Source organism: Chelonia mydas, chromosome 5 (genome assembly GCF_015237465.2).
Source record: "Chelonia mydas isolate rCheMyd1 chromosome 5, rCheMyd1.pri.v2, whole genome shotgun sequence".
Taxonomy (NCBI): domain Eukaryota; kingdom Metazoa; phylum Chordata; order Testudines; family Cheloniidae; genus Chelonia; species Chelonia mydas.
In genome coordinates this window covers 80,291,793-80,308,762 of record NC_051245.2, presented here as the reverse complement: position 1 = coordinate 80,308,762, position 16,970 = coordinate 80,291,793, and the positions used below count along the sequence as shown (strand labels likewise).

The window sequence follows — 16,970 nt, the reverse complement described above, 5'->3', positions numbered from 1 at the left end:
TTATAGTGTTTCTTTCTCAGCTAATTAGAAGCAGTTCATACCACAGCAGGAATGGTGCAAGCCCTTCAGCAATTATTCTTTGGGGATTCTAACTCCTTTGATTTTGTCACGCACTTCAGCACAGTAGTTTGATGTTGTAACAGTAACATACACATTCTCAGATTAAAGGGATATTTCGTCAGAAAAGTTTCAGAATAACAGCCGTGTTAGTCTGTATTCGCAAAAAGAAAAGGAGGACTTGTGGCACCTTAGAGACTAACCAATTTATTTGAGCATGAGCTTTCGTGAGCTACAGCTCACTTCATCGGATGCAACTTTCGTCAGAAAGTTTTTCCTCAATACGGGGAATATTAGTTTATTTCATCTATTGATACCGCACGTGTTCCTTAGGAGCTTGATCTTTCTTCAAGTCAATGGTAAATTCTAATTGTCTTGAATAGTATAAGATCAAGCCCTTAATTTTCACTATTGTATCTGTGGTGCTTGTATTTTATTTCAGAGTTTGATATTTTATTTCAGTACTTCATATTTATAAAGCCACTTTGATTTTGACTGATGAAATTTCCTTCCCTCAGCCTCGCCACCAACTATAACCAGTACAGGTAATAAAAAACACCAAGCTTTTACTCTTTGTTTCGATTCACAAGTCAGCTGACATCAGGTTTTTTTGACTGGATGAGTAAACTCTTGTAGGCCCTGCTTTAGCAAAATATGCAACTATGGATAACTTTAAGCACGTGACTAGTCCTATTGACTTAAATTTAACTCAAGTTAGTGCCTAATTTTAAGCATATGAGGATCTTCAGCTCCCATTTAACTAAGCACTAGCAAGGCAGTCACTTTGCAGGACTGGGACCTATATAAATGGATAAACAAAACCCCAGACAATTTATTTGTTATAAAGGTACAGTTTGAAATTATCTGACTTGTAGAGCAGCTCAACAAAATGGCACTGAAATTTGGCTTGACTAAATAATTTTTCAGCTAACTCTGCGAAATTGCATAGTTAGGCAAGAGGAGTTGCCGCCTCCTTGCAGGACCTACAGTATGGCTGGCTGTGATGAATGACCAAATACAACATGTGACTGAATCATTTATTGCTCTGTCTACTATTCAGCTTCTAATTTGGTTTTAGCAGAATGCAGTTATTCAGAATTGGGTCAAATATTACAACTAAAAGCAGCCTTTGTTACTTCATGGGGCCTGAACTCCAATGCCACTACCTCATTGGAGGGGAAGGGCTTAAGCCTACTTTCCTGATACTCCAAAGACTGCCGTAGCATACCACTCTTTCATTTTTGTTTGTGTCATTGAACCACTTTGCAGGAAGGCATGGAATGCTATAGAATGGAATATACAGCTAGATTACAGTTTGTGACATTCATGAAGTTATTGATTTAGTTTAATAGCTATACAGTGCTATGTCGTTCTATTTACCATGGTGACTTCAGCGAGTGTGGTGATTAGTGCTGTTAAATGCTTGGATAGATAGGCCCCATTCCATCTTTCAGGAGCACATAAATCCTCTGCAGCATCTCCCAGTCACAGGTTGCTGAGATGTGAATGTCGACATTGGTTAGGGTTTTTTTTTGTTTTTTTTTAAACTCTAATTTGCTACTCTTCATTGAATATTTAATTTACTTTTCTTTTTACAGGGAATGTTTATGCATAGAAATGACCCAAAGGACACTGCTTCTGTAGTGCTCACTGAGGATGAAAGTGAATAGCAATGCTCCTCCAGAGTAAGTGACATGCAACTAAAATTCCAGGAGTACTTCACCTGTCAGACAGGTGGAATAAGTGGTAATTGTTGTACTTTTGGCCAGGGCTGTGCTTTACAGTGTACATTGGGAGTGAAATTCTCTCCTGCACAGAAAGCTAGTACAACCTCTATGCAATACTTAAATCCCACTTAATGGATACTTAAATCAGTCAAAATACTTCTGTGATACTTAACTCAGCCAAAATAGGGTTTAAATGAGATTTAATAGCATACAGGCCTTTTGCTGGACCCTCTGAATAGGAGTCCAACTGAACCCTTATTGTCCAACTGAACTTGGATAGTTGACACAGGTTGAAGTGTTATTCATCAGCTTGGAAGGAAAACTCATTAATAGAGAGAGACTGCTTGAAGAACTGAGTAAATTCTGCTGTGACTATCTATTGCTGGAAGAGCACAACTGCCTCACTGACCACATCTGGAAAGTACTTCCAGCTGTCAGTCAGATCAGTGTGCTCTCCGGGGTGGCAGTGCTGTGCAAGGCAACAATGCATTTTGAGATCATCATACCTGTGCTCACAAACCCAGTGCATTCTTAAAAAAAAACTTCTCCCTCTTTTTCTAATAAAATGGCACATTGATCTGTATTGTTTCTTTGAATTATAGGGAAGTGCTTAAATAAAATGCGGCAACAAAATATACATTACTTCATTTTAAATTCATCCAGAGAAGGAAATAGGACACATTTACATTACGTGTACACATGACTTCCAAGTTGCAGACTGCACATACAGCTAATAATCAAGTGTTACAGCCACTGAGGAAAAGAAAGCTGTAGCTAAAGTTGCAGGTAAACTTAGATGATAACCCCCGATTTCACTCATTATATGTAGAAAATATTCTCATTTGCCTCTGAAACTTTGCATCCTTGGTGCCAGCCCAAAGGTAATTTTTTTTGTGCATCCCTGAGTGCCTAAGGGTAGCAGTTCCAACCACTCCCATGCCAGACACATTCCTCCTACAGACAGTTTGCAAAGGGGTATTCAGGAGACAACCTATAGCTGTCTTCCTCTCTCCTGAGCTGCGGGACTTCTCCCCCTCAGGTCCAGAGATTTTAGAGCCCCTCTATGCTGCTCAGTCCCATGGACCTGTAGTATGAAGGCAGGGGTGGGGATGATGACATAAGCTCTATTTAAAATTTAAAAAAGGGAAACAAACCGAGCAATAATTCAGATGCACAAAATAGGAAAAACAGAAATCAAGAAAGAGGTTTTATTTTTTTATTGAAAATGTAAAAATCATGTGAATCATGTACAATATTTTCTCATAAGGAAAATTTTAGTTGTTTCATAATGTTTCACAAAATTGTAAAACTTTTTTTTGTATAAAGACTTTCATAAAACAAAGATGAAACGAAAGCAGTATCACAAAGCTATTTTCTAAGTCATCAACAAAGAACTGGAAAATGTTTAACAGATTACGCATACAAATGCCAGGAAAAAGGACTCTTCCATTTGTAGAATTGCAAAGAGGACAGACAAAGGCATAAAAAGGCATGGGTCTTTTGCTGAAAACATTTAAAATCAAGTGACATGTTAAAACAGTACAGACGTGGTTTCATAGGATGGTACAAATTCTAGAACTTGTGTTTCTCTAAACTACCTCAAACAGTGCAACAGTGAGTGATTCAGTGTAAATCTCTACAGTGTTTCATTGATTCAATACTTGTGTTCAAGTATGTGTTCATGAGCACGATCAAAATCCCTAGTTCGTTATTTTGATTTTTTTTTGTTCATCATAGGTTATATGTTACAGTAGATTCTCTCCTACAGTATGTCTCTAAACCAAAGAGAAACTGATTTCACAATACATTCTGTAATAACCTGTTCAACAATGTTAGCTTAGGCACCTCAACATCTGTTGCAAAATAAACAAGGTCAATCTGACTCTGAATGCCAAAAAATTAAAATAAAAAAAAATTGGCTTTATTTCCAAATACAGCAAAACTATTCAGCTAAATTAAAATAAATTCAAGATAATATGAGGGCTTTTTTGGCAACAGAGAGATGACCCTACTGAACATAAACATTTAAAATACTATTTTTAAAAAAATTCTGATATATGTATCCAAAATTGTTCATATAAAAATTATGAAAACCTCAGAGAATAAAACACAAAGGCTGTCTAACCAAAACAATAAAGTATGTTTGGCAGGCAAAAATAAATTAAATTTGATTAAATTATATGTAATCTGATAATATTTGGTCTGAAGAAGCGTGTGTGTGTGTGTGTGTGTATAAATAATGAGATTGCAAAGAGCTGAGAGCCAGCCAGCCTGACAGAGGTCAACTCTTTTGTTGCATTTTTTGCGCATAAAAGTCCCTGCATGTGTCACAGCAACGTTGATACCACCTCATGTCCTGACAGAGGTTCTTCTCTCGTATCACTCTGCAGTATACAGGCCACTGGTCTCCTAGGCACTTGAATGTTAAAGCAGCTGTGAAACAACAAACAAAAAACACAACTATATATCTATACACTCAAATAGTTCATTTGATACCTAAGGCAGAGTATAACATTCATTCATTCTATTATTACCTATTACTAAATTTGTTAGTAAAGAATCAGATAGCAGAGGTGTTCTTAAGGGTGTCTAAGGACTTCTGACACAACGGACCTCCCTGCTAGTGACTCCATTGGGTCAGGAACCAAGAAGTGGACTGGGTGAGAGCAGAGGCAGGAGTAACTGATAAGGAAGTGGCCAGCAGGCATGGAAAGAGGGTGCTGGTGTACTTTGGAGGGAGGCAGCAGAGAGGAAAGGAAGCTGGGAGGGCACTGGGGCTCTGTTGGTCGGAAGGAATGGGTAGGGTGAAGCTAGTTTATTTTTCAACAGAGGAAAAAATCCTATCTTGGTGACTTGCTGCCAATATTTTAACAATTAGAATTTCTGAGGGCCAGCTAAGTAGACCTGACAGTTTCCCTTTCACGAATGCCATACACTTATAAGAAGGCACAATTTCAAGCTAATAGTTGCAAAAGTATAAATAAAGCAAATACCTTTTATCGAGAAAAATGGCCACTGCAATACATTTGTATTGACTATCCACAGAGAGAGAGAGATTTCAGGAATAGGATGGTATACTCGGTCAGACAGGATCATATCATATCTTCATTACTGCAATCTCCTCCTCTCTGGCTTGGACAACTGCAACCTTGCCCCTCAAGTCCATTCAAAATGATGTTGCTAAGATTATTTTCCTGCTCATCGCTCTGGTCATATCACCCTCTTTGAGTCCCCCCTTCTCTACTGTGTGATACACAAGCTTCTCTTCTTTACCTTTAAGACCCTTCATGGCTTAGCCCCACCCTACCTAGCTTTTCCATTAACACATTATGGTGCTGACTACTGTCTTCACTCTGCCAATGTTTCCACCATTCAAAACCATTCTATCTCAAAAACCTTTGCACTTACTCCCTCACAACTGCGTATGCACGCCTCATCAATATCTAAAAAGCCGCTAACTCATTCTCCTTCAAAATCCCTCCTTAAGACTCATCTCTCCGTGATGCGTACACAACTCTGTCAGCTGATAATGATCAGGAAGGTAGTGAGCACTGACTACTCCTTACCATGCAAAACATGCTCAAAGCACTGTTGACTCACCCATACTCCCTCCTCTCCTGATTGTTCGGTCCACCTGTTTCATCCAGAATGTTGTAACCAAGACTGTAAGCTTTATGAGGCAGGACTTGACCTTTTACCTCACATCTGTATAGTGCCTAACATAATGAGACCCTGATCCCTAACTGGAGCCTATAGTGGGAAGGCCACTTACTGAGCACAACCTCAAAGTCAGGGGTCACTTTGCAGGCCCTCCCATCCCTCAGGGTCCTAGAGCCCAGTCTTCAGCCCAAGCCCAGAAATCTACACAGCTGGGGTTTTTTCTTTGTTGTGTAGACATACCCACAGAGCTCTTGCTCTATCCCTGTCTACTCCACCTTTCTGACTGGAGCCCGAGCCCGAGCCCAAGCCCTGGCCCTGGCCCTGGCCTCGTTCTGTTAGCCACACCCTGCAGTTTCCTGCTGATTTTTATGAGGAATTCCCTGATCCAACCCAGGTGTGCCTCTTTACTAATGCGAGTTGGCTAGCCTCAGCCCTCCAGCCCTTAAGGGGCAAGCCATCCTGTTACAGGGCCTCCAAACACTATTAAAATACAAATATATAATAAATATAACTAAATGCGCAAATAACATTAGAATAGAAAAACAGTTAGCGGGGCATTATAGATGGACCTAGTCCAAAAAAATACTAAATTAGGTATTTTTTGAGATAACAAGGTTAGGCTCAAATTAGATAAGATCTGTGTAGCTCTCCTTTCATGTGAGGGGGAGGGGGGGGGAGGGGAGAACAGAAACCAGAACAGATGTCAAAAGCTATATCTGAAGAAGCATGGGTGCCTATACTGCCTAGTAACAATATGACTGGAAGCCCAAATGGCAGATGCACTCAAGGCAAGCATTGCCTCTATGCATCTGGTGGAATGGGCCCTAACTCCTATTGGATAAGGTCGACTTTGAGATTACAAACACGAGTGCTACATCTTCTGATCTACTCAGATAACTCAGCCTTATGGGCCTCACTCCCTCCCTTTGGTCCTTCAAGTAAAGTAAATAAATTTCAAATCAGCCTGAAATTTCTATGTTGTGTATTTACGTAAAATAGAACTTTGTGGCCTGTCTCACATCTGAGGCAGGGAGATGCCTCTGTCTCAATGGATGGAAAATGTGCTATGATGCTGGTGGAAGTCACTTGGGCAATTGTGCACAAAGAGAGATAAAACATGAAGGACACCTTTGTCCTTATGAAATACTATATAAGGAGGTCTGTAAGCCTCAGCTGTCATTTCAGTCATCCAGCAAGCTGAGACAATGGCCGCTACACAAAATGTTATAAGGGTTCCAACTTCAAAGGGGAACACCCTTCATTAGCTCAAAGGGAGGATTACAGACAGTTTGTGACATTAGATTTGCTTTCCATTCAGGAATAATCTATTTGACAGGAGGGTTTATCCTAACAAGGGCTCAGAAAAAATCATCGGGAAAAGGTGTCCTATAGCAGATCTTTGAATATATCCCAATCATGCTCAAGGCTCAGACTGACATTCTAAGGAGCTGATGGTAAGAACCTCATGAAAACTCCATTAGGGATTTTACCTGGAGGATAATTGGTAGGGTTAACAGATCTCTCTCTACACCATTAGTAGAATTTCTTCCAGACTCTCTAATAGGAAACAGAATTTGAGAAACTTTTGGATTTTAAAAGGGTCCCAATGAGTTTGTCTGATCCCTTTATGTTGAAGTTTTAATCTCTGATGTTTACACAATCATGGACAGATGTAGTGGTCTGGGTGAAAGACTGGCAGAAGTAACCATTTGTACAAGCTCCAAGTGGCCTTCTTGGTCCTTTAAGGACCATGAGAATGTTGTTTGGAAAACTTTGCCGAACTAAACTTTATATATTTTCTCAACTCTATAAAAATGTGTGGTGCAATTAACCAGAAAAATAACCAGTTTGAAATAAATTTCTAACACCAACATAAAGACATTTACATTTTGATGTTTAGTAACAATAAGAAGATGGAATACCACATCATGTCCCCTTCATGGATACCAGTGTGCTTTACAAACATTTATGAATTAAGTTTCATAAAACCCCTGCAAACTATTTTTATCTGCAATTTACATATGGGGAAACTAAGCCACAGAGATGTTAAAATGACATGCCTAAAGTGACACATAATTCTACAAGAGATATAAAGATAGGATCTAGATCTCCTTAATCACAGGACCATCATTTTCCTTCATAAGGAAAGACAGAAAAAGATAACTTCTGCACTGTCATATGTTTTTTTTTTTCAGCTTACCTAACCTGGGTGATGTGATTGTGTTTACATTAATTTTCTCATTGCAGGGTTGAAGATGGCACGGTCTGTATGCTGCAGGCTTTTCTGAGGAAAAACATTCATTGCCATGCCTTCCTGTGATCTTGTGCATGCACTGGATTACTCGAGACTGCATTCCTTTGCCACAGGTAATGGAACACTACAACAGATGGAAGAAAGGCATGTGTCAGAATTCTGTTTTTTCCTGTAAAAACTTGGAGTGAAATCCTGACTCACCTGAAGTCAGTAGAAGTTTTGACCTCAGCGGGGCTAGAATTTCAGGCAGATTCATAGTTTCATAAATTAAAATTGATTTAAAACAAGTAAACTAGAAAATATGGTTGTGTCTAATACTTACAGCAGCAAGTCCCAATTTATGGATTATAGCTCTTCCCCTGCCCCAAAAAATCTATAAAACCTTGCCAGGGTTGGGTATTGGTTCTATCTACCTGTTACAATCAGCAACGCACACATCTTGAAGCACCAGTGGTGAAAAAGCAAAGCAAAGGAAGCCTCTGAGCTCCAAGGCCTGCTCTCCCATCCCTATTTCTGAATTTACCCTCAGGAGGCAACAAAAAGAGGACGGGTGGAGCAACAGAATATGCTCACAGAAACTGGAGAAAAGGAGTAGTGAACGATGAAAAGCCTGCCATATTCCCAACCTCACTGCTAAATTGCTCCCCTCACTGAGCAGAGTGAATGCCGATTCTTTTTAAGTCTGTTTCTCTTCATGTTTTCTTCAAGGACCCATCAACCTGATCTGCTTCTTCTCAGTTCCTGCAAGGATTAAGGCACCCCAATAGATTTTTTTATTCCCTCCCACACCCAAGGGATCCAAAGGGAAAGTGTGAAGAGGAACAGAGAAAAGAGAAAACGGGAGAGAAATAGAGAGAGGAGAGAAGGTTTTGTGGGAAGATGCTGAGGAATAAGGGAGAGATTCAGAAGGGAAGGAGAGATCTAGAACAGCAGTAGCAAGAAAATAAGAATGAAAAATGGAACTCAAACTCCACTAAAATACACAGAAAAAGAGAAGAGAAACAGAAGAAGCTGGGTCAGGGAGAAAGAATAGGCAAACAACAGGAGAGATGTGGCAACCATATATACGGCACAAACTCACAATCAGAGGAGACTCCAACCCAAAAAGAGAGGGAATCAAGGACTTAACAGCTCCATCCACACTAAATGTAGCATGCCTTTTCATGTGTATAATCCTGCAACAGGCCATAAGGAAGTTCTCACATCTACTGAGACAAATCTCCATGGGCATAATATGGAATCTATGGAACTGGCGCCAATAGAACATAACCATGGCTGTAGATGGGCAACTTATATACTCTTCAACTGGTACCTGTATTGTAGGAAGTCATTCCTTTGATCCAAGATATATAACAGTAAAGCAAACATCACAGGTGCTCTGCATGAAGGTAATTTCATGTTAGCAACCTATACTATACTGTACAATTGTACACTCACTTGGTAAATGAGTTATAGTTAGAGACTGTAAGACCAGAAAGGACCATCAGATCATCTAGTCTGACCCCCTGTATATCACAGGCCACCAACCAATTAAGCAACAAACCTTTGGGTCCTAATCAAGACTGGGCACAACCACAGCAAAGAGAGCCTGAACAGTTGTTCTCTCTGTGATGCCCACCAGAACCATGTAATACACTGAGTGTGATTAAAAACAAGAATAGATGACTTCTAGCACAGATAGGCAGCAGACAGACATTCTTCAGCACAGTGGAGTGTGACTATTACGATCCCAAACCTGAACATATCCTTTAGCAACGTGCTGGCCAGATCAAGTAAAAATCATGTGATACAGCACAGACTTTTCATGCTGATGGGCTGTGGACCTGTTAATTTGCCACCTCATGGATGTCCCTGATTGATCATGCTCAACTGAGTTAGCCTGACATTATATTAGCGTGGACCACTTTCTACATTTGGGGAGAAATAGATGTGCCAGCTGGTGGTGGAGTGGGGGGAGCTTTGCCAAAACACTTATCTTGAATTCCATAGGAAGCATGGAGAAAACATTTCAGGCTTTAGAATCAAGATTAGGCTCCATGGCAGCTAAACAGCGATCTAGGTGTAATCTTATCAAAATGACATGATGCATGCAAGTACATTACATCACGCAATCAAACTTGCAAGAAGAACTGAGTGTGCAGTCAGAACCCAATCAGCCTTGCCATCTTACTGTTGCCAAGGCGAATGGTGTCAGAAAAAATAGTATAGTAACAGTAGCTTTCTTTTTCCATAAAAAATGATTGTGAAATAAAATCCTGGAAGGCAAACTAGGACAGTGCCCCACAGATGCACATGAAATCTAATCTGAACTTGTGAAACACACCCTTCCTCCTTTGCTGACTTTATATTCACAGAATCTCATGAGACATACGTACATTAATTATGTAGTCACATATGTGCTATTGTTTTAAGTGTAATTTCATAGCAAAATAATGATATAGTGTTGCCATTTGTTCCCTCTCTGCTAGATCTAGATCCTGAAGTATATTTCATCCATTTTTTGCAGTTGTTTACTTTATTAAATGTTTGCAACAGAAAATCACTTGATATCACTATGGATGTAGAAGCCCTCTACACCAATATTCCACACAAAGATGGACTACAAGCTGTCAGGAACAGTATCCCCGATAATGTCACGGTAAACCTGGTGGCTGAACTTTGTGACTTTGTCCTCACCCATAACTATTTCACATTTGGGGACAATGTATATCTTCAAATCAGCGGCACTGCTATGGGTACCCGCATGGCCCCACAGTATGCCAACATTTTTATGGCTGACTTAGAATAACGCTTCCTCAGCTCTCGTCCCCTAATGCCCCTATTCTACCCATGCTAAATTGATGACATCTTCATCATCTGGACCCATGGAAAAGAAGCCCTTGAGGAATTCCACCATGATTTCAACGATTTCCATCCCACCATCAACCTCAGCCTGGACCAGTTCACACAAGAGATCCACTTCCTGGACATTACAGTGCTAATAAGCGATGGTCACATAAACACCACCCTATATCAGAAACCTACTGACCGCTATGCCTAGCTACATGCCTCCAGCTTTCATCCAGACCACACCACACGATCCATTGTCTACAGCCACGCTCTCCGATACAACCACATTTGCTCCAACCCCTCAGACAGAAACAAACAACTACAAGACCTCTATCAAGCATTCTTACAACTACAATACCAGCCTGCTGAAGTGAAGGAACAGAGTGACAGAGCCAGAAGAGTACCCAGAAGTCACCTACTACAGGACAGGCCCAACAAAGAAAATAACAGAACGCCACTAGCCATCACCTTAAGCCCCCAACTAAAACCTCTCCAATGCATCATCAAGGATCTACAACCTATCCTGAAGGACGACCCATTACTCTCACAAATCTTGGGAGACAGGCCAGTCCTTGCTTACAGACAGCCCACCAGCAACCACACACCACACAACCTAAACACTAACCCAGGAACCTATCCTTGCAACAAAGCCCGTTGCCAACTGTGTCCACATATCTATTCAGGGGACACCATCATAGGGCCTAATCACATCAGCCACACTATCAGAGGCTCGTTCACCTGCACATCTACCAATGTGATATATGCCATCATGTGCCAGCAATGCCCCTCTGCCATGTATATTGGCCAAACTGGACAGCCTCTACGTAAAAGAATAAATGGACACAAATCAGACATCAAGAATTATAACATTCAAAAACCAGTCGGAGAACACTTCAATCTCTTTGGTCCCTTGATTACAGACCTAAAAGTGGCAATTCTTCAACAAAAAAACTTCAAAAACAGACTCCAACGAGAGACTGCTGAATTGGAATTAATTTGCAAACTGGACATCATTAACTTAGGCTTGAATAAAGACTGGGAGTGGATGTGTCATTACACAAAGTAAAACTATTTCCCCATGTTTATTTCCCTCCCTCCCCCTGCCACACTGTTCCTCACATGTTCTTGTCAACTGCTGGAAATGTCCCACCTTAATTATCACTACAAAAGGTTTGGTTTTGTTTGTTTGTTTGTTTTTCTTCGCACCCCCCCACCCCTGCTGGTAATAGCTCACCTTACCCGATCACTCTCATTACAGTGTGTATGGTAACACCCATTGTTTCATGTTCTCTGTGTACATAAAATCTCCCCACTGTATTTTCCACTGCATGCATCTGATGAAGTGACCTGTAGCTCACGAAAGCTTATGCTCAAATAAATTTGTTAGTCTCTAAGGTGCCACAAGTACTCCTTTTCTTTTTATGTTTCTCTTGTAAATGGATGCCAGGGGCTCTGGTACCTTGTGTTCATGTAGATAAAAGACACACATGACCTGTACAACATTTTTATTTAAATCTTAATTTCTTGAACAAGTTACTATGTGTTTCAGATACCATATTTGACATGCCCTGAAATATGTCTCCTAACTAGAGATGGACTCAAACCAACCCTCTGGATCTATCAACTCCAGTCTTTGGAGCAGAAATCCAAACTTGGTGGCTTGAGCTCAACTGTACTGATGATGCACCTGACACTGCCTTGCACTTTTTGCAGTCATGTACAGGCATAAAAACTGAGTGGACAACAGGACTATTCTGATTTGGTACATTAGGCACAGCTGTAAATTACTTCATAAGATGCAAGGCAGTGGAAAATCAGACACAACAAATTTAGATATGACAAATATATACTTTATTGAGACATCATTCAAGTTAGCAACATAGCATAGTTCTCTATTTCTGCAGGCCTGTTTGCTATGATAAAGAAGGTACAATAGTACTCTGAAAAATGAGGGAAATATGTGGATTTTGTGTTTTGTTTTATAAATAGCATTTGCAACTATGTGATATTAACTTGCCTGTCTGAGTAGAGATAAAGGAGGCTGTAAGGGGCAAGCCCAGAGGAAACAACAAAAAATGGCAAAGATAAGATAATATAGAGAGTGCAAAGAGTCCTTAAGGGAAACAACAGGGAAGCTATTAACTAGGGAATGTACCCCTATGTGGCTTCAGTTGGGCTAGCAAAATTTATTCTCCCAAATCCAAACCTAGGATCACAGAGGACAGTAAAAACTTAAAGATGCCGGTCTATGGAAGAGGCAGGGATGAATCGGCTGTTAGTAGTGGGTGATCGATCTATTAGGGATAGATGTAATAAATCAATTCCCAAACGTGCTCCCCATCAACTCCAGAACTCCAGCTCGCGAGAAGCGGAGTCGACGGGGGAGTGGCAGCGGTCGACTCACTGCCGTCCTCGTGGCCAGGTAAGTTGACTGAAGATACACCGACTTCAGCTACGCTATCCGGTCGACCCCCCACCAGTGTAGACCAGGGCTAACAGAGGAAAACACAGAGAGCATGCTGCAGCAGTGCAGGCTGTTTCCCACCCAAGAGATGACAGTAAATGTATAAATGGGACTTACCAAAGCTTGGAAGAAGAGATTAAGGGGAGATATGAATATAGACCTTTTATTTTGTTTACCCTTTGCTTTCCATGCTATGTACCTGTGGATGAATAAATAATTATTTGTTTTGAAGGAGCTACTTTTGTCACAGGCTGCTAGAAGAAAAGGCCTTACAGGTGCTATCACCATTGGGCCTGTCCTGTAAACATAGTTAGGAAGTAGAGGCCTGCCACCCAGATAGCCAATTCCAGAGTGGCTGAACCTCAGGTTTCCACTAGGGCTGTCAATTAATTGCAATTAATTCACGCGATTAACTCAAAAATATTACTCACGATTAAAAAAATTAACTGTGATTAATTGCAGTTTTAGTCACACTGTTAAGCAATAGACTATGAATTGAAATTTATTGAATATTTTGGATGCTTTTCTACATTTTCAAATATATTGATTTCAATTACAACACAGAATACAAAGTGTACTTTGCTCACTTTATATAATTTTTATTACAAATATTTGCACTGTAAAATGATAAACAAAAGAAATAGTATTTTTCAATTCACCTCATACAATACCGTAATGCAGTCTCTTTATCATTAAAGTTCAACTTACAAACGGAGATTTTTTTTTTAACGTAACTGCACTCAAAAACAAAACAATGTAAAACTTTAGAGCATAGAAGTCCAGGCTACTTCTTGTCCAGCCAGTCCTAAGACAAACAACTTTGTTTACATTTATGGGAGGTAATGCTGCCAGCTTCTTATTTACAATGTCACCTGAAAGTGAGAACAGGAGTTCACACTTTTGTAGCCGGCATTGCAAGGCATTTAAATGCCAGAAATGCTAAACATTTGTATATCAGTCACCGTTGCAGAGGACATGCTTCCATGCTGATGATGCTCGTTAAAAAAATAATGCGTTAATTAAGTTTGTGACGGAATTCTTTGGGAGAGAATTGTATGTCTCCTGTTCTGTTTAACCCACTTTCTGCCATATATTTCATGTTATAGCAGTCTCAAGAAAGCAGTCATCATCAAGAAGATGATGACCCAACACATCTTTGTATTAAGAACACTTTCACTGCAGATTTGACAAAATGCAAAGAAGGTAACAAAGTAAGATTTCTAAAAATAGCTACTGCACTCAACCCAAGATTTAAGAATCTGAAGAGCCTTCCAAAATCTGAGAGGGACTAGGTGTGGTTCATGCTTTCAGAAGTCTTAAAAGAGCAACACTCCAATGAGGAAATTATAGAACCTGAACCGCCAAAAAAGAAAATCAAACTTATGCTTGTGGCATCTTACTCAGATGATGAAAATGAACATGCATCAGTCCACACTACTTTGGATCATTATTGAGCAGAACCTGTCATCAGCATGGATGCATGTCCTCTGGAATGGTGGTTGAAGCATGAAGGGACATATGAATTTTTAGGACATTTGGCAGGTAAATATCTTGTGACGCTGGTTATAATGGTGCCATGTGAACACCTGTTCTCAATTTCAGGTGACATTGTAAACAAGAAGCAGGCAACATTATCTCCTGCAAATGTAAACAAACTTGTTTATCTGAGCAATTGGCTGAATAAGAATTAGGACTGAATGGACTTGTAGGCTCTAAAGTTTTACTTTGTTTTGGTTTTGAGTGCAGTTATGTAACAAAAAAATCTACATAAAAGTTGCACTTTTACGATAAAGAGATTGCATGACAGTACTTGTATGAGGTGAATTGAAAAATACTATTTCCTTTATTTATCATTTTGAATGCAGGTTTTTTTTACATAATTCTACATTTGTAAATTCAGCTTTCATGATAAAGAGATTGCACTACTGTACTTGCAATGGGGGAATTGAAAAATATTATTTCTTTTGTTTTTTACAGTGCAAATATTTGTAATAAAAATAAACATCAACTGAGTACGGTACACTTTGTATTCTGTGTTGTAACTGAAATCAATATATTTGAAAATGTAGAAAACATCCCAAAATATTTAAATAAATGTTATTCTATTATTGTTTAACAGCGCAATTAACGGAAGGGAGTTCTGAACCTTAGCTTTCACTTTCCCGTATGACAGTGGTACCTCTGTGTTTTAGCTGCAGTTGTTGCATCCTTGAGGTATTCCTGCCATACCCAGGAATGCCTGAGCCAGATGAGAAAGAAGAGAACTCAGTATGACGTTTAGCAAGATCCTGTAAGCCAGTTCTACATCAGACCTTGAACAGAGGGCCTGGAGGATTAGTTCTGCAAACCGTATGAAGAAAGAAGGCAGACAGGAGAAAGGCCTAAGAGTCTGAGAGGGAGATGCGGGGATAGGGGGGAAGCAGTAGATCTTGACGTTAGTAAGGGTTTTGTTACAATCTCGCATGACCTTCTCATAAACAAACTAGGAAAATGCAACCGAGATGGAGCTACTATAAGGTGGTGCAAAACTGATTGGAAAACTGTTCCCAGAAAGCAGTTATCAGTGGTTCACAGTCATGCTGGAAGGGCATAACAAGTGGAGTCAGTTCTGGGTCCGGTTCTGTTCAATATCTTCATCAATGATTTAGATAGTGGCATCGAGAGTATGCTTATAAAGTTTGCAGACGAGACCACGCTTGGAGGGGTTGTGAGTGCTTTGGAGGAGAGGATTAAAATTATTTAATTAAAGAAGATCCTACTTATGACTATCAATATCTTCCATGCTAATTTGTTAGGCAATGAATTTAATCAGAAAATCTATGCAGTCAAAATCACTTATGAAATAATTAAACTAATTATACATAAAACTTAGTAAAGTGTGGAGGTTCAGCAAGTGTCCTCTGCAAATCCTAATTTAATTTCACCCTACTCTTCATTACTATGTACTGGGGAATGCTCTCTCACGAATTTTTTTTCCGCCAAAAAAGAATGTCACACTTGCACACACTGTAGTTTGTTTTTGTGGTGTTCTAGTTATTTCTTACTTCTGACTGTTCAGGTGACCTACATTTTGAGGCCATGTAGCTGATTAGCAAAAATTCCCGTAGGACAACTGTGTTTGTAGGTTTAGACTAAATGTTCTAATATGCAGCCAGAGTTTTTTTATGTGGCTGTTAATCTGGCAGTTTTGGACACAGTCCTAAAGGTACTGTAAAACCATTCAAGCTGCAAGTCATGTAAAACATTCCTGTTAAAGCCTCTACAAAAAAAATCCTGGATAAATATAGTGAAAAGCTATTTTTAAAGTTTTTTTTGCATGAAAACTACACATTCTATATGAATACTGGCCTACCTTTGAACTTCTTTTAAATATAATTTCAGGGACTGAAATCTAGCCGTTAAATATAACAATCCTTACACTTGGCATGCACAAGGATTACCCGAGATTCCTTCTTTCTGTTCCCTGCCAAAGATATATATTTTGGAGAGAATACATATTCCTATGGCCAACAGCTGAGAAAGGTGCTGTAATGCCTTAGTTGTTTCCAGCTGGCTTCAGTAAGAAGTAGGAATTCCTAAATTAAGGGAAAAATTGTAACTGGCAGTCAGTAACGGTCAAAATGTGTCTCTCAGCCAAAATAATAGGCAATCATTACAGGATCTGATACAATCTACAATAAGAAGCGCCAATCTGTGACAATGTTAACAGAATTGACTTGAACAATTTGTCTTCAAGAATAAATAGATTGCTCAGAAAGGCGTTTTACAAGTCTAAGTAACATTTGAACCGGAGAGAGATGTTCTTATAAGGAAACTCAATGATGAGTTCTGGAAATTACTAGCACAGCATTCCTAATCATTTATGTATAGGTTTGTCAGTTCCAGCATTCAAGCAGTTTCAAACTTTTAATAAAGTGAGTGTGAAACAGCATACTGAAGAATCAAAAACTGATAACAGTGCATAAGGTTTGCAATATTT

At 39.6% G+C, this 16,970-nt stretch overlaps 1 protein-coding gene across 1 annotated transcript in view; it reads right to left on the bottom strand.

The window, feature by feature from the left end:
- Positions 1–2,986: 2,986 nt before the first annotated feature.
- The window catches only part of ADAMTS19 (ADAM metallopeptidase with thrombospondin type 1 motif 19), a 274,323-nt gene continuing 260,339 nt past the window's right edge, over positions 2,987–16,970 (bottom strand). The window contains exons 22-23 of the mRNA XM_007056790.4: positions 7,645–7,822; positions 2,987–4,217 (exon numbers count right to left, since the gene is read on the bottom strand). Of these exons, the coding sequence (XP_007056852.3) occupies positions 4,066–4,217; positions 7,645–7,822 (330 nt within the window). The 3' untranslated portion in view covers positions 2,987–4,065. The remainder of the gene's footprint in view (positions 4,218–7,644; positions 7,823–16,970) is intronic.